The sequence below is a fragment of the Mustela nigripes genome, chromosome 15, assembly GCF_022355385.1.
Source record: "Mustela nigripes isolate SB6536 chromosome 15, MUSNIG.SB6536, whole genome shotgun sequence".
In the NCBI taxonomy this organism is placed as follows: Eukaryota; Metazoa; Chordata; class Mammalia; order Carnivora; family Mustelidae; genus Mustela; species Mustela nigripes.
Genome location: NC_081571.1, coordinates 24,498,033 through 24,516,586, shown reverse-complemented (window position 1 = coordinate 24,516,586; position 18,554 = coordinate 24,498,033). Strand labels below are relative to the sequence as shown.

The 18,554-nt window shown below is 40.4% G+C and overlaps 1 protein-coding gene and 1 long non-coding RNA gene across 4 annotated transcripts in view; one reads left to right on the top strand and one right to left on the bottom strand.

Moving 5' to 3' along the window:
- Positions 1 to 326: 326 nt before the first annotated feature.
- LOC132002897 (uncharacterized) lies at positions 327 to 8,142 on the bottom strand. The gene is made up of 2 exons (XR_009400075.1): positions 8,036 to 8,142; positions 327 to 2,384 (listed from the first exon to the last, which is right to left on the bottom strand). It is a non-coding gene; the product is annotated as an uncharacterized LOC132002897 (long non-coding RNA).
- A 137-nt stretch (positions 8,143 to 8,279) lies between these two features.
- CDADC1 (cytidine and dCMP deaminase domain containing 1) overlaps positions 8,280 to 18,554 on the top strand; it is a 47,148-nt gene continuing 36,873 nt past the window's right edge. For 2 of the 3 annotated variants that reach the window (XR_009400074.1, XM_059378147.1), the window contains exons 1-3: positions 8,282 to 8,469; positions 9,200 to 9,297; positions 17,035 to 17,109. Coding sequence is in view for 2 of the 3 variants with exons in the window: in XM_059378147.1 (XP_059234130.1) it covers positions 8,388 to 8,469; positions 9,200 to 9,297; positions 17,035 to 17,109 (255 nt within the window). In the remaining variant the exon portion in view is untranslated. Of the gene's footprint in view, positions 8,470 to 9,199; positions 9,298 to 17,034; positions 17,110 to 18,554 lie in introns of all 3 variants that reach the window. The other variant, XM_059378148.1, reaches the window with a different exon arrangement.

Below are 18,554 nucleotides of genomic sequence, written 5' to 3'. Positions count from 1 at the left end.
TGCAAAAATAAGTTTTGTGGTTTATCTAGGAATAATACAGACATTTTCCACAGTTTATTTCAATCTAATAAAATGTGAATGTTGTTTGAAAAACAAAAAAAAATACTGCAGATTAACTGTCTACATTATTTAGATCCCTTTAGGTGAGGTATGTGTGATATACATGCCAACTAAGAACAGACAATTTTTGTCATAGGATGGGTGATATAAATGTGAGTATATTCCACTTAGGTTGTTGTCAAGGACATCATACGTATTGTTTCTGAGTATGCAAATATCAGCTTCATTTCTTCTTCCTTCTCAAGACACATTAAATTAAAGAATCCTCCAATCTGAACATACTCTTTATTTAAATAAATTTGTATTCCAGAAAGAACATAAAACAATTTACAAAAATGCCCAAAATAAGATAAAAATTAAGTTAATGGGGGAAAGTAAGAAATAAATACAAATGAGGGTAGATAAAATAAGATTATACCAGGGAGAAAGTGAGGACACAAAACTCATTCCCGGTGTCTGGTTAGGAAGATTACATGATTCACAGCAGACAGGAGAATTCATCCTGTGGGTACTCCAGGATGATATCCTGTAAGCTAGAAAACTAGTCTTTAACAAAAATCTTTACAGCAAACAGTACTCAACTTCATGAGGTTTTTTCTTTTAATGCCAATGAGAAAAACTACTCCACAGCTGGAAAATGATAAAATGGGGATTACTTGTCACGGGTTGTTTGTTGTTTTTTTTAAAATTAATAGCACATATTTGGTAGAAGTGACAATTTACAGCCCTGCAGGTGAGAAGTTACACTGTGGAAACTGATAAAGGATTAGGATTTTATAGCCCAGTAGAAATGATGTTACAATTTAGCCTGAAGAAAGTTAACCAGGAATATTATATTGAGGGGGTTCAGAAAAAGCCACCTCAGAATGTCCTGCTTTGGTATGTGGATTATTTTGAGCTGAAGATAACCAAGGCCTACAGTCTCAGGAAAAGCTTTTTACCACCTTCTTTTTTTAAAAAAAATTTTTAAATTTATTTTTAGTGTTCTAGAATTCATTGTTTATGCACCACACCCAGTGCTCCATGCACTACATGCCCTCCTTAATACCCACCACCAGGCTCTCCCAACCTCCCACCCCTCCAAAACCCTCAGATTGTTTCTGAGAATCCAGTCTCTCATGGTTTGTCTCCCCCTTCCAATTTCCCCCAGTGCACTTCTCCTCTCCATCTCCCCATGTCCTTTGTGTTATTCCTTATGCTCCACAAATAAGCGAAACCATATGATAATTGACTGTCTCTGCTTGAGTTATTTCACTCAGCATAATCTCTTCCAGTCCTGCTCATGTTGATCCAAAAGTTGGGTTCTTAACTACCTAAAAAAATTAGAAAAAGGACTTAACTACCTAAAAAAATTAGAAAAAATAAGAAAAAGGACCAGGAAGAAAGCTATTACCAGAGAAAGCTTTTTCATCTGAGAGACCTACCTGCATGGCACGGCAAACAATTGCTTCCTCCCCTTTGAAGCCCCAGACCTCTATTCTTTTCCTTAGCTCAGGATGGTATGTAAGTCTCAATTGCCTGGTGGGCTTTAAATCTCGTATCTTTGTGGGGCTCCCTTATATACGCAATTAAAAATTGTTTGTTTTTCTTGTTAATCTGTCTTTTATTACTGGGGTGAGAGTGTTCTCAGCCAAGAACCTAGAAGGAGGGAGGAAAATTGTTTTTCCTCCCCTACAGTATTAGCTATTTTACTTAAGAATCCCCTCCTCTCCAAGTATCCCCTCCTCTCCAAGTATTTAAATGACTCTTCACATACATGCCAAACTAGGTCTCAATACCACTGGAGTTTCTCTACTATAAGCCAAAGGAAGGGGTGAATTAATTGAGTCATATCAGTCAGTCGATCATATTGCCTGTGGCTGCTCTCATGATGTATGATGGAGATCCCAAAGCCTGAAATATTTACTCTCTGACCTTTAAAAAAGTATGTCAACCCCAAGCCAAATAAAACTTTGATCCTTGTACTTATGTCTTAACCTGTATGTAAATTTTGCTTTTTAACATCAGCTAATGTTTGTAGATAAGGTGATACCAAAAAGTACTTGGCAGAAGCAATTCTACAGAGGGCCAAAATACTACTGCTAAACACCAGAAACTCAGAATCTCTAGCGGCTGGCCCTTAGAATAGGGGTTTTAACGTCATAGTCTCTGGGTGACATTTACGCATCTCCAAGTCTGAGACGCCCTGGAGCCCTGTGGTCCTGGCCAGCGGTTTTGTCCGGCTTCTGGTTCCACAGGTCTGAAGTGGGGCTCATGATTCTGCATTTCTAACGAGCTCCTCAGTGACACTGATGTTGGTGGTCCAAAGGCCTTAGTTTCCTCGCCTGTAAAATGGAAAGGACAAAAGTCTGTATCACAGAACTGGGAGTATTAAATGAAGTAGTGTATGCTTATATCCTGCTCCCACATCTTTCAAGCTATACTGTTTGGGCAAGTTCCTCCATGTCTTGTTCCTCTAAGTAGTGATAATAATAATGATACCCACTTCACAAGGCTGCTGGAAGGTATAAACAATATGTGCAAAGTACCTAGAACTTAGTAAATAGAGTAAATAGTAAGATATTGTTGTTACTGTTACCATTTAAGGCGTCTGATACACAGCCGATACTCCATCAGCTCCCTCTCCATCCCCTCCCGTTTGGTCCCTCTAGTGTCTTCTGTTGATTCCTAACATGTCTGATTATAAACCTCTTCAGGGATGTTGATGGAGAAATACTCAAACCAGTCCAGAGAGCGCCACACAAATGGGGACCCAAGAGTGGCGTGGATATGGCCCAAGGTGGCCAGGCCTACCTGCCCAGCCTCTGCTGGGCGGCCTTGTGGCAGAGTTGCCTCCAGACAGAATGGACAGTGGGCTCACCAGTCTTTTCCACCTCACAGGAGTCCCTGCAGGAGTTCCCAGGAGTTCCCAGGGTTCCTGCATTCTTACTTTGTAGCACATTCATCTCATCATGTGGCACCAAGTTTACTTTCTTGAGGACATCATTTGGGACAACATATGGTAAGCCTGAGAAGTCATTTCTCTTTGGCAGCACTGCCCTCCATAACAAAGAGAGTGTTCTGAAGGGCACCTGGATTTTGTTTCTGGCTTCTCTTTGCTTCCTTGGGGTTTAAGTGTTGTCATGAACTGCCTTCTGAGAATTGTTTAGGAAACCTTAATTTCGGGATTCAGGGTGGCGTTAATGGTCACATCTTTGCTTGAAATGACCAAATTAGGGCCCATCTTGTTCACAAGGGTGCACTGGCCAAGAGCAGTCCATAGTCCTGTGGCCACCTTATCTCCAGGCCTGCGGAAGACAGTCACGGGTCATGATGTGCCTTCCATGTCTGAGAGCAAGACTGAGTGTGAGGTACACTTCCCTCTACAAGTCGGATATGTGGTCTCTGCCAACACCAACAGTATCAAGAAATCCAGTATAGATACCATGTCTTAAGATCAGCTCCATGGAACCCAGGTTGTTTGCTGTGAGAAGATTCTGTCCAAATAAACACACTGCTAGGACTAATATTCCCAACATAGGACCTAGGATAAAAGAAGTTTCAGTTTTCTAGAGAGAATAAGCAAATGAAAGACAAAGAAGGGAAGGACAATAACTAATGATATTGAGCAACTATTCTTTACCAAGCACTGTGCTACTTGGGATCATTTAGTCTTCAAGAAAAAAAAAAATTTTTTTTTTTATTTTCTTTATTTGTCAGAGAAAGAGACACCGGGGTGGGGCGGGGGGCGGGGTGGCGCACATGTAGGGCGTGTGGGAGAGGTAAAAGCAGGCTTCCCGCTGAGCAGGGAGCCCAATGTGGGACCATCCTGAGCCACCCAGAAACCAACTGAGCCACCCAGTCACTCCTAGTCTTCAGGAAAATTTGTGATAAACCTATTACCACCGTGGTTCCCTCTCTCCCTCCTTCCCTTCCTGTCTTGTTTTCTCTCTCTGAATAATTCAGTCAAAAAGCCATCTTACAGCCTCCCCCTTCTTCCCTTCCCTTGCTCTGGAGGCCAAAGGGGCTATGGAGGCAGCAGCAACAGGGGTGGGCAGACAAGGAGGCAATGAGTGTGCTAGAGAAATAAGATTAGAGGATTGGAGGCAGGGTAGAAGGAAAGGTAAAGAGAAAAAACTATCTTGAGAATAATGGGAACCAAGTTTCTTGCTGTTGGAGAAGAGATTAACAAATACAACAAAGGGAGAGGCTAGAAATAACTGATATGCTGGTCTTCGGAATTCAAAGTGTTGATGTGAATTCTTAGAGAGACATATAGCTACTGAAAAAGATACAGGAGTATGTCTAGTCATAATGACATAGCATACTTACTGCCGAGATCTTCATTTTTAAACACTTCTTTACAAGAAGAACCAGGGCTCCTTGGGGAAATGTCGGCTCTATGTCTGGTTCAGGGAATGTAGAAAATGAATTCTGGAGCATCTTGTTGCACTGGAATGTAAGGAAGTGCTCAAAGACTTACAGGGATGTGTCAAAAGGATAAAAGAGACAACTTGAGGATTTCATCAAATATTGGACAATTTGAGCACTAAAATAAATAACAGATTACAGCTCATTGAATAAAATAGAGAAAACAAGTCCATACAGGTAAGAACGAATGAATGAATGAATGAGGAAGAGGGAAAAACTCCTCCTTATTATAGAATGACAACTATATGTAGGAGAAATGATGGAAATAAGAAATCACAGCTAGACAGCCATCACAATGGTGGTTAATTCACATGGGAATCACCAACAGATGCTAAAGTTGGTATGTGGAGGCTTAATGGGTATAGGACATTGGTGTAACTTGGGGGATTTCTCTCCACAAAATACTGACCCATTACAGAGGAAAAGATAATGACTTTGTTAGTGACTTTAGAAATTTGACCGGTGCTAACTTGCCAGGTGAACAAGGCTGGTGTCACCATGGCTGGGATATGTGAACACTGAGTTGCCCCTGATGTGATCCATGGAAAAAAAGAGCAGACTATCACTTAGGTGGCATTCCTATCAAGAATGGATGGCCTGAGTCTGGTTGTGAGGAAACATCAGAATGATCCTGGTGGAGAGGACTCTTAACAGAATGAAAAGCCTAGAGCCTTTAAAACTGTTAACGTTGTGAGACAGGGGGAAGGACCAAGGAAATGTTCCAGGCGAGAGGAAAATAGCAAGGGTCAAAAAGTGAATTGGGATGGGATACTGAACCAGAATGGAAATGACGCATGTTGAAACACTTCAAAATTTGAATGTGGATTGCCCTGTAGTGATCAATCAACGCTTATTTCTTGTTTTAGACTGTTGATTAGCCTGTGTTAGAGTGTCCTTGTTCTGGAGGAATATATACTGGAGTTTTTTAGCTGGGCGAGGGGGGGGGATTGGGCATAGTCTCTGTAGCCTGCTCTTTTTTTTTTTTTTTTAAGATTTTATTTGATACAGAGGGAGAGAGAGAGAGCACAAATGGGCAGAGAGGCAGGCAGAGAGAGGGGGTGGGAAGCAGGCTCCCTGCTGACCAGAGAGCCTGATGTGGGGCTCGATCTTGAGATTATGACCCGAGCCAAGGCAGAGGCTTAACCCACTGAGCCACCCAGGCGCCCCTGTAACCTGCTCTTAAATGACTCAGAAAAAGAATGGCGTGGGGAGGTGTGTAAATGTAACAGAAAGAGTAACAAAAAAATGGTACAAATGTGGTAAAATGTTAGAAACTACAGATTCTGGAAAGGGGGATGTGAAGTTCTTTGCTCTGACAAGACATGAAGTAGCAGGCAAAGTATCCATGATTAGTAAAGCCAATTTACTAATATCGCATTGTTGTTGAGATACCTGCTGAACCTGCCTTTCCAGCATGTCTCTGAAACAGGATTATGCATCCCATCTCATGACATGAGACTTGCTCCAAAGGTCATGTAGTTCTGCCATCTTTTTTTCGCCTGCCAGGAGAAAAGAATATCCAAAGGCTGCTCCGTTAGCCTGGATCCCAGAGCCAATTCACAGAAAGAGTGCAGTAGCATGGAATTTGAGCCAGAAGGAAACCTTTGCTGTGGCAAGCCACTGAGATTTGGTGTGAATTTGTTACCCACAGCTAATGGAGTCTCAGCTAACTCATAGCTAACTAGTAAACAGCTTGGGTGGTCAGAGATGTCAGTTTCTCTATCTGACTGCAAAGTCCATGTTCTTTCCATCGATTATTTATTGATTTTTAAAACCATTTTATTGATTAAGCTAGCCTTTGTTGTGCTCACTTGAACTGAGCTTGTCCATGTCTAAGCACTTAGGTAGCATTTGTCTTATACTCCTTTTTAGTTTTTATTCTTCTTTGCAGCAGAACTATTATTTCCAGTAATACTGTAGACAGGATAGCCCAAACAAATTTGTTACAAAGCACCCAAAAATGCCAGATAAAATATGGCTGAACTAGCAAGAAAATAAAGGAAACAGAATATTTAAACAACTCTGAAATACTAAAGGACTGAAAATGGAATGAAAACAGCAATCTAAAAAGAAGGAAGTGAGCAACAAAACTAATAGTTTTTCTAGGGGTAGATTTTACTCATAGAGATTAAAGATAATTAATATATTGTATATATTAAATAATCACATATATACATATATATAAGATACAAATATCTTTTTTAAAAATTTCTCTATGAAATACCTGTTAACCATTTCTCTTTGTTTCTTAATCATTTGTAAGCATTCTTTAAATATTCTGGATATTCATTCTCACTTGGGAGTGTGTATGATAAATATCTTCTTCTGTTTGCCACTTGCCTTTTCACTTACTTCATTATGTCTTTCAGTGCACATTTTTTCATTTTAAAGTACCAAACATACCAATAATTCTCTTTAATGGGTGGGTTTTATATCTTAGTATCTTTATAAATGTCTTTCCTACTCAAGGTTATAAAATATTTTTTAATATTTCCTCTAAATATCGTAAGTTTTTCCTTTGACATTTACATTCACATGCATGTAGAATTCATTTTTGTGCATTTAGTGAGGAAGGGACCCAACTTTATTTTCCATTTGGATAGTCAGTTAACAGCAGCACTATATCCTCATTGATATATAAGGTCACCTGTGTCATATCAAATTTCTATACACATATGAGCCTGTTTGGGGGCTTTGTATTGCCTATTACTTGTTTATTTACCTCCTTTCCCCCCCAAAAGATCTTATTTTCTTCAAGAATATCTTGGCTATTCTTGGCCCTTTAATCTTCTATGTAAACTTAGACTCATATTGTCACATTCCTCAAATATCCCACTGTAATATAATTAAGGAACTATAAGCCATACCCATTATCACCAAAGAGTACTACCTCAGTCCTTTACAAAATGATGCATTTTTGTAACTTTCAGCTTTTGCTTTCGAAAAGCTGTTTTTATGTCTTGATATTTGTCAGTATTTCAAGTTGTGTATTGGGTTGGTGAGGGAAACTGGGCTCTGAGTCACTAGCGAGGAGTTTCATTTTGAGTCATGCCTGGGACACTTAACAAAATAATCAAATGCACTGGGCACAACCCTGCAATGTCAATATGGCACTCCCCATATTTTCCAGGTGCCACTTGCTACTTCTTCCCACCCCCACCTTTCTCATAATCACGGTTGGACTTTTTTTTTTTTTTAAAGACTTCATTTATTTGAGACAGAAAGAATCTTCAGATCTTCTGTTTCAACAGACCACGCTGAGAGCAGAGTCCGACAAGGGGCTCGATCCCAGGAGATAATGACCTGGGCTAAAACCGAGAGTCCGACTGCGCCATCCAGGTGCCCCTACAGTTGGACTTCTTGAGGTGGTACGTTTGATGAGCAGCAGAACGTCCCTATGGTAGTCCCTGGCACTGAGTTCCTAAGGACTGGCCAATATCTGATGGTAACAACCACCTGCACCGCCCAGCTCCCACCTCCCCGACCCCGCCTTCCCCTTCTCTCAGATCGCGGCTGTGACCGATGGGGCGGCGCTTCCATTTCAGTTCCCCTTCACTCTTCTCACCTGAAATCTCAAGTCTGCGCAGGCCTCATCACTCTGTCAGAGGCCGCATAACCTGCGACTTCCAGGCCAAAAACATCGACAGCTGAAGTCAGGCCTGAAAGTATTTAGTGCGCCGCGCTGTTCACCCAGGCAGCCGCCGCCAGAGGGGCAGCCCTGCGCCACGGCCTCCACACCTCGCTGATACGACACACAGGGCGCCCGGAAGTGGCGGTCGGGCTCTTACGTCACTGGCTGCGCCGAGTTGGCGGTTACCGTACAGTTGCTGGGAGGAGGCGGGAGGTGGAGCCGCTAGGGCCAAGATCATGCCAGATAGCCAGAGGTATTCTGGGCAGCAGAGGCCGCTAGGCTTGGGATGAAAGAAGCAGGGCAGATGCAAAATCTGGAGAGCGCGGGGGCCGGGCGGTCAGTCAGCACCCAGACTGGCAGCATGACTGGTGAGTGCCTCGGACCCTGCCGCCGCCACCCCAGCCTTTCGGCTCTGCCCTGAGCCTCTGCCTCCGCGTAACTCCGCTTTCCCTGCCTGCCCCTCTTCGCCCGCGCTTCTGCCCTGGGATATCGCATTCCCGCCCTAGACGCGTTCTCAGCTCGGTTACCAGGAACCCCTGGCCTGGCAGGACCTGCTGTTGAAGTCGCGCTCATTCCCCTTTTCCCCCACCCCCCGCCCTTTACGTTTCCTCCCAGGACCTAGAGCTGGGATCTGGGGTATTGAGCCTGAAAATTCCGCGCTTTTGACTTGATTTCCGAATTAACCACACACGACGCTTCCCTGTATTTCAGCTGCCTTACCCGCGAAGGTCACCGCACTGTCCTTCTTGCAACACCACAATTTAAAGCTTGCTCCACCATGACCTCAGACGCAAGGACTTTTCATGACTTAGTTTGGATTTTTTCCCATAGTTACATGTATCAGATGTACCATTTTGTTTTCCTTGCCATGTGAGGGCTGGAGAAAGGGCCCGACTTTGAAAAGTGCCGGAGGAGGTCGCTTAAAGTGAGGTTGTAGCCAGACTCCTGCCCTTTGATTCTCTTGTCCTCTTATCGTTTTTTCTCTGCTTCCTACGAAAGCAGCCAAGTTAAGGCTGCAGCACCCAAATGGCATTGAGGGTGAGTTCCTGTTTTCATCTTTAGTAAAAATTTTTAAAGTGTCTGCCCTCTCTTTTGTAGGTCAAATACCAAGGCTTTCTAAAGTCAACCTTTTCACTCTGCTCAGTCTCTGGATGGAGCTCTTCCCAGCAGTGAAAGCCCAAAGACAAAAATCTCAGGTATATTTGGTTTCCTTAGTCTTTCCCACTTAGTAGTTTCTGCCACACTTAAAAGCAAACTCAAAAACCTTAAAATTCGCAAAATATTTCTGTGGTTTAGTGTGATATTTGTAACTTATAGCTGTAATAGCTCATCTTTCTAATCTAAAAATAGAATTGTTACTCTCTCAGATTGTGCCATGTTTATCAGGTGTTAATGGTACTTATATGTTGGTTTGGGCAATTGGATGGCATAATCTATGACCCAGTTGTGTACTATTGATGTTTCATGTGAGTAGTTATCCCCTTCTACAGAACTATAAATTACATGAAAATGGAGATCATGCTTTATTTTACCTCATTTTTATTACTGTGTCTTATTTTATCTTATTTTACTGTGAATTTCTTTAATCCCCCTTTAGCATCTATTCTTATAGTAGGTAATCTGTGAATGCTGATTGGTTTCTTGTCCCATGTAAATAGTCTCTTTTTTGGATCTAAAAGAGGTGATCAAAACAGGTTAGGAATATATAGAAAGAATAATTATAAAAGCCTGCATCTTCACTTTCTCCAACCCTTGGGCACCAAGGTGCTTCTCATCTTTTTCCTCCATGCTTGGAGTGGCATGGTCCTAGGTTCTTACCATTTGGTTTGATAGATTAGGAAGTTTAGAGTGTTTTTAGGGGGCCAAGGCCATATAGGGAAAATAGTATTAGGTTGTTTAAGCATTGAAGACATTTTTTGAAAAAAGGAGAGGGGGGGGGAAATTACCCATGGCTTCCCACCATTCTAACAACATCACTTTTAACATTTTGGTACTTTCCTTCGGTCTTTTTTTAAGTGCAGGATTTTTGCTTGTTTTTCTTTTACAAAATCGTGCTTGCATCCTGCCTATGCTTATGCAAGTTTCCAACTTGCCAATAATTGTGCTGTAAGATTGCCTCACATTTTCCACAAGATGACTTTTTGTAAATCCTTAAACACAACCATTCTCTTTCTCTTTTTTCTTTTTGGTGTCTTCGTTTCAGTGGATAAGGTTGTGTGCTTGGCTTTGGAGATACAAAAGAAAGATTTGGTTCTTATTTTCTAATGGAGACAAAAATTAGGTATTTAAACAAGATGCAGGAAGCAGAGATGCTACCGAGACTGAAGACTGCAGGCCAGGCTCTGCGTGGGGAAGTGAGAGGAGGATGCACAGGGGAGGCTCCATTTGCACAGAGACGTGAAGAATGAGTAGGTATTTACCAAGCCAAGGGACTCCATATGGAAAAGCTTGAAGGAGTGAGAGAACTTGTGGTCCTCATGGGGGAGGGTGAAGTTGGGTGAAGGGAAGAGACTGAGATGATCTTGGAAAGGTATACAGGAATCAGAAAATAAAAAATATTGTATGCCTTGCAAGGGAGTTTAGATTTTATAAGTAGGGACTACACTGAAGAATTTTTTAACAGGGAATTAAGGAATTAACTTTTTAATGATTAGGACTTTATCTTTTTATTTTATTTATTTTTTTTTTTTAAAGATTTTATTTATTTATTTGACAGAGAGAAATCACAAGTAGGCAGAGAGAGAGAGAGGAGGAAGCAGGCTCTCCGCTGAGCAGAGAGCCCGATGCGGGACTCGATCCCAGGACCCTGAGATCACGACCTGAGCCGAAGGCAGCGGCTTAACCCATTGAGCCACCCAGGCGCCCCAGGACTTTATCTTTTTAAAGCACTTATAGGTTCAGAGCTAAATTTCCAGGAAAGTACACAGATTTCCTGTATACTCTCTGCTCCTCCCTACATGAATAGCCTCCATCACTAACCACATCCTCTCCAGAGTGGTACGTTTGCTACAGTTGATGAACCTGCATTGACACATCATGATCACCCAAGGTCTATAGTTTACACTACAGTTTAGTCGTGGTGCTGTATATCCTGTGTATATCAAATGTATAATAACATGTATCCATCATTATGGTATCATACAGAATATTTTCATTGCTCTAAAAATTCTCTGTGATTCACCTATTTATCTTTTCCCCCACCTCTCCCAACGTTGGCAACCACTGATTTTTTTTTTAACTGTCTCCATAATTTTGCCTTTTCCCAGAACATTATATAGTTGGAATCATACAGTAGTATGTAGCCTTTTAAGGTTGGTTTCTCTCACTTAGCAGTATGCATTTAAGGTTCTTCCATGTTCTTTCACGGCTTGATCACTTACTTCTTCTTATTGCTTAATAAGATCCATTGCCTGGATATACCACATGTAATTTATCCACTCACCTGCTGAAGGATATCTTGGTTGCTTCCAAGTTATTGCAGTTATGAATGAAGCTGCTATAAATATCTGTATGCAGATTTTTGTGTGGATGTGAGTTTTCAGCTCCTTTGGGTAAATACCAAGGAGCATGATTGCTGGATTGTATGATAAAGAGTATATTTAGTTTTGTCAGAAACTACCAAACTGTCTTCCAGAGTGGCTGTACCATCTTGCATCCCCACCAGCGATGAATGAGAGTTACTGTTGCTTCACATTCTCTCCAGTATTTGGTTTGTCAGCGTTCTGGATTTGGGGCATTCTTATGGGCATGTAGTGGTATCTTGTTTTAATTTGCATTTCTCTCAAGACATGTAATGTGCAGATTTTTTCATATGCTTATTTGTCATCTGTATATCTTCTTTGGTGAGGTGTCTGTTAAGGTCTTTGGCCCATATTTTAGTCAGGTTATTTTCTTATTGTTAAGTTTTAAGAGTTCTTTGTATATTTTGGATAACAGTCTTATATCAGATATGTCTCTTGCAAATATTTTCTCCCAGTCTGTTGCTTGTTTTCTCATTCTCTTGGCAGTGTCTTACACAGAGGAGAAAGTTTCAATTTTTATCAAGTCCAGTTTATCACTGATTTCTTTCATGGATCGTTCCTTTGTGTATCTAAAACACCATCACCATACCCAGTGTTATCTCAGTTTTTTTTATGGAGTTTTTTAGTTTTATGTTTAACATTTGGGTCTGTGATCATTTTGAGTTGATTTTTGTGAAGGGTATAATGTCTGTGTGCATATAGGGAATTCACTTTTCCTGATAAAATGATATCTCTTGGGGGCGCCTGGGTGGCTCAGTGGGTTAAAGCCTCTGCCTTCGGCTCAGGTCATGATCCCAGGATCCTTGGATCGCGTCCCACATCGGGCTCTCAGCTCAGCAGGGAGCCTGCTTCCTCCTCTCTCTCTCTGCCTGACTCTGCCTACTTGTGATCTCTGTCAAATAAATAAATAAAATCTTTAAAAAAAAAATGATATCTCTTGGAGTAGTTTTCTTCTCTGATTACTATGTGAAGTGTTTAATAAGTAGTAAAACATTATTTAAAATGTTTTGCAGGTTTACTTCCTATTAATCACTCCCTCAGCCCCACCCTGGCTTCATGTATTATTAATGGCTTTGAGAAAGTCTTCACTTCCTTCATGATTTTGAAGTCTTTTATTCTTTCTGTCTCTTAGTAGCTTAATATTATTTTATGAAAGTGGAAGATTTTCAAACCCATTGGGTTTTTGGGTTTGTTTTTGTTTCTTCGCAGATAAAATTGTCTTGAAGACACAGAAGCAAATGCTTAAGAGATTTAAGACTTTTTTACTTTATTTATTTTAAAGATTTTATTTATTTGAGAGAGAGTGCACATGCACATGAGCAGTGGTAGGGAACAGAGGGAGAGGGATAGAGAATCTCAAGCAGACTCCCCACTGAGCATAGAGCCTGTCACATGGCTCTGCCCCAGGATATATGTGAGGCTTGAGATCATGACCTGAGCTGAAATCAAGAGTCAGTTGCTTAACTGACTGAGCCACCCAGGTGCCCCGAGATTTAAGACTTCTTAAAAGCACATTTGAAAAGCTGGGCTTATTAGAGATTGTGTACTAATTTTGAAGACTTTTTCTTAATATGAAGATTTTATCTCATTTTAATTCATATATATATACATATATATGCCCATATATATTTCTGTATATATATAATATGTATCTCAAGAATAAATTCTCTGCTGAAATTAAGTTCTTTCTCAACAGAGTTGTGTATTAAATTAAAATAAATTCAGTATTAATCGCACAATATGTTCATAGGGTTGAGTACGATCTTTTTCCTTTCAAGAGAAGAAAAATGTTCTTTAAGCTAAAATAATGTTTGTTTCACTTAAATTTTTTATTCTGCTTTTTCTATAAAAAGTAAGTCATAGAAACCCTAAGATACAATTTGACATGTAATTAGATTGGAAATACTGCCTTTGACACTTAGCCAATCTTTTATCTTCTAAAATATTTTTATTTTACCCAAGTAATGTATGCTTATTATTTATAAAATGGACTAAAGAAAAATTTTTTTTCATAATTTCATTGTCTAGTGATTACTGACATTATTGTGCTGTTTCTCAGTCTTTTCCTTCTCTCTCTTTTCTCTCTCTTGCGATGTTTTTTGAGATCATTCACTTCTGGATTCAGCCTTTTTCACTTAACATAGGAAAATGATTATGCTGTAATACTGTTATTCCCCCTGGAGCAGGAAGTTAGTCTAATGGTTTAAAAGGAGCAGTGGTTTTGTAGTTAGCCTACCTGGGTTCAAATCTGGACTCTACCTCTGAGTAGTTGTGTAATATTGAGTAAGTTATTTTCCCTCTCTCAACTTCCTTATCCATGAAATGGAATGTTACTGGTACATACTACAGGGGGCTTTTATGAAAAGTGAACGAGTTTACAAGCTCATGGATAGTGCCTGGCACAAACTATGGACTATATGTGTTTGTTACTATGTTTTAATATTGGCATAACAGTCCATTGTATTGATGTACCATGTATATTCCCTTAGTACTGGACATTTAGATTGTCATTCATTTTTACCAGCTTCAATGTATTTTAACTTAAAACCACTTCTATTTTTTTTTTTTTAAGATTTTACTTATTTATTTGACAGAGACCACAGTAGGCAGAGAGGCAGGAAGAAAGAGGAGGAAGCAGGCTCCATGCTGAGCAGAGAGCCCAATTCGGGGCTCGATCCCAGGACCCTGGGATCATGACCTGAGCTGAAGGCAGAGGCTTTAACCCACTGAGCCATCCAGGCGCCCCTTCTAAATATGACTAATATCTGAGATTTTTCTGTGTTGTAAAATATTTATAGTGTATGGATGCTCTTTGAGGATTGTTCAGCAGAGTTTACATTAAGTATAAAATCCAATAATTTTTAAGAATCCAGCCCAAAATTAGATAAGTGAGTTGGGAAAGAAACTATTTTTGAGACTTGGGAAAAGCACAGCTAACTCAAAGTTTTAGAACAGAAGTCAGGACTACTGAAAATGGCCATTGTTTCGAAATAATAATCTCTCCTATTGGTTCATAGCTTTTCATTTTAGTTAAGTTAAACATACCTAAATTGCCTGAATGTGACTGTAAAATAAGAACTAGAATAAGTGTATCGTTGCCTCATTTTTTTCTTTTTAAGATTTTATTATTTATTTGACAGAGAGAGAGATCATAAGTAGGCAGAGAGGCAGACAGGCGGTGGAGGGGGAAGCAGGCTCCCTACTGAGCAGAGAGCCCAACACAGGGCTCAATCCCAGGACTCTGAGATCATGACCTGGGCCAAAGGCAGAGGCTTAACCCACTGAGCCCCCTAGGCACTCCACCTCATTTTTTACATATCAGGTACTGTCCCTCTCACCCAGTTCTTCCCGTTGTGTACTCATTGTACTTTTCCAGAACAGTAGCAGGATAACATAATGGTTAAGACAATGGACTTGGGGCTCAGGTCCTGGTTTTCCCATTGACTAGCTACAGAGTTATTTAATCACTCTCAGCCACAATTTCTTCATTTCTAAAATGGAAACAATAGGGGCTACTTTGTAAAGTTATAAGGATTAAATGAGATAGTTTAGAGCCTGGTGCTTGGGAAACACTGTTAGGTACTTTATTATTATCACTTATGTAATAATCATCATCACCACTACTACCATCTCCCTCCTACCATTCCATTACCAAGATCATCACTTTCCCACTTCCTGTTCTGCTGGGATAAAATGTGATTCCCAGGACATGGCTTTTCTTGTAAACTTTTTAGAGGTTGTTTTGTTTTTTTTTTTTTTTTCTAGCATCCAACATTTGTTTCAGAAGACAGAGTTCCAACATTCACCAAGTTTACCATTCCCACTTTCAAACTTTCTCCAGTTTATTACATAGCCCATCTACCTTCGGGCTCACAGAATCCTGCTGTATCATTCTGTGTCAATAATCTGCTCACTTCCTAGTCACTTTCCTGTGTCTATAAGGGCTGCATCCTCAGCAAGTAGGTCTGTGGCTGCCACATAGCAAGGATTCAGTAAATATTGTTGAATTAATAAATGAAGGAGTTTAGCCCCTGACTCAAAACTTCCTACTTCAAGTTTTACTTTTAGAAAGACTTGTATACTTCATATGTTAGTGTCCTATTACTTCTGTAACAAATTACCACAAAGTTGGTGGCTTAAAACACACATTTTATATAGTTACTACCCTACAGTTCTGGAAATCAGAACCCCAAAATGGGTCTTACTGGACTGAAATCAAAGTGTCAGCAGGGCTGTTTTCCTCTTGGAGGCTTGGAGGAGTTTCCATTTCCTTGTCTTTCCCAGTTTCTAGAAGCTCCCCAGTTGCCTTGGCCCATGAACTTCTTCCTCCATCTGTAAAGCCAGAAGTGGCAGACTGAGTCTCATGCTGCATCACGCTGGTACTGATGTGCCTCTCTCACTTTTAAGGACCCTTGTGATTACAGTGGGTCCACCCAGATAATCCTCCCCATCTCAAGGTCAGATGATGAGCAGCCTTAATTCCATCTACAGTCTTGCCATAGTAACATAAACAGAACCATAGTCTCCAGGGACTGGGACAGGCAAGTCTTTGGGAGACCATCATTCTGCCTCCCATATCTAATGCCTTAGCTGCATAGTTTCCTTATCTTCCCAATTGCAGTTAATATACCCTTATTCCCATTTAGCCCTTTTAAGTTATGGCCACATTCTAGACTGTTCCTTAAAACTTCCCAACTCCAATTCTTTAACTACAGAATTTTATTTTCTGACCACAAGTTTCAGTACTTCTGGATTTTGGAAAAGTATGGAGGGGACTTTATATGTAAAGGCATTATATACTAGGTTAAGTAGTCTAAACTTGAACCGGAAAAAAGGGTGAAGTCAATGCACTTTCATCAGGAAAAAAAAAAAATGATTTAAAACCAAGAAAACCGGGCGCCTGGGTGGCTCAGTGGTTAAGCCACTGCTTTCAGCTCAGGTCATGATCTCAGGGTCCTGGGATCGAGTCCCGCATCGGGCTCTCTGCTCAGCAGGGAGCCTGCTTCCTCCTCTCTCTCTCTGCCTGCCTCTCTGCCTACTTGTGATTTCTCTCTGTCAAATAAATAAATAAAATCTTTAAAAAACAAAAATGAGTAAAAACCGAGAAAACCAGGGACGCCTGGGTGGCTCAGTTGGTTAAGCAGCTGCCTTCGGCTCAGGTCATGATCCCGGCGTCCTGGGATCGAGTCCCACATCGGGCTCCTTGCTCCACGGGGAGCCTGCTTCTCCCTCTGACTCTGCCTGCCACTCTGTCTGCCTGTGCTCGCTCTCGCTCTCTCTCTCTGACTAAATAAATTAAAAAAATAAAATAAAATAAAATAAAACCAAGAAAACCAGCCTTCAAATAGGAAATACTGAATTAATTCTATGTTTTGTGCACTAATTTTCCCCCCTTAATCTGCTTTGAATTAGGAAAAGGAAGAGGGAAAGCATGGACCCTTAGGAGATAATGAAGAGATGGCCAGGATATCTACTGACAAAAAACAGGTGAATTTTTAAAAAATTTTAAAAAGACATTTGTAATCACAAAGCAAAAGCAATGGTATAAAGTAGAATAGAAGTCCTTCTTATACTCAAGTTTCCCATTTCTACTTCCAAGGCATGTTCTTACATACCTTTCATATCCTTCTAAAAGTTTCAATGCATTTACAAGAATATACATGTCTCTTGTAAAAAGGAAAACAAATCCAAATTGTTGTATGATATGCTCCTACGTCTTTTTTTTTTAATTTTTAAATTCAGTTCTTGATACATTTCCATACTAGTTTGCATAAATGTGTTGAGAAACACACTGTTCTCTCATACTCCCAACACATCTTGCTGGTTTAAAGTATGCAAGGCCCTAACTGCTCTTTATCTAGGCCATTTCTTGGAGTTGTGTTTGTAGCAAGCAACCTTGAAGGTTGAGCTGAAGGTTGAGCTGATGTCTTCCTCTGGGACAGAGAGGAGGTTTGCTTACTGTCTGTGATAAAACAGCAGTGCCCAGGCTTAGTGTTCCTTTCCTATAACACCACCCACTTCCTGTCTCGGAATCCCTCTGGGCCATCTGCATGACCCCCATGGGACTTGTAGGCAAGGCAAACATCACACACATGGTGCTGATTCTGCTTGCTGCACTGTGAATGATCAGGTTGTCTCTGACCCTGGAGCTTCATGTGTTCTGCCAGTATCTGTGAAACAGTAGCGGGCTAATTTACTAGAAGGGTAAACTCAGACCCAGACTTGATAAGATGAACTTTGTTCTTTTTAATATTGCATAGTATTTCCTTGTTATTTTAATCTTCTGAGTTTTCCGGAGAGATTCTAATTTATTGGGTGTCTAGTGGAGACAAAACAAGTATATTATGAAAAAAGTTACCTTCATGATTCTGATGTGCATTCCTGGAGATCTCCTGATAAGTTCTGAGAGTCTCTAAAATCCCCAACAAGAATATAGAAATTCATCGGGCTCTCTGCTCAGCAGGAAGCCTGCTTCCCTCTCTCTCTCTCTCTCTCTCTGCCTGCCTCTCTGCCTCCTTGTGATCTCTGCCTGTCCAATAAATAAATAAAATCTTAAAAAAAAAAAAGAATATAGAAATAATTTGTCTCTGAATATTTAGATGTTTTTAATTTTAAGAAAGGCAAAGACAAAAAAAATAGTGACTCACCACTTAATATACTAGTTTGTTGCTTAAATTGTAATGTAAAACCCTGTGACTAAGATAACACAGGACTTGCCAAGATGTTAGGGAAGTGACGCATTCGGCATCCAGAATGGTGATTCACTGAAAAGATATAGTCTCCTGGGAGTTGCAGTGAGTGGAAGTGCAAAATGAAATGCAACTTAGGCTTTTATTTGCTTTGTTTTGTTTTAAGTTTGGGATTTAAAAATCTTTATCTCAAACTTGACATTTTGACCTTAGTTAAAATTGAAAGATAAAAGATATTTTCTG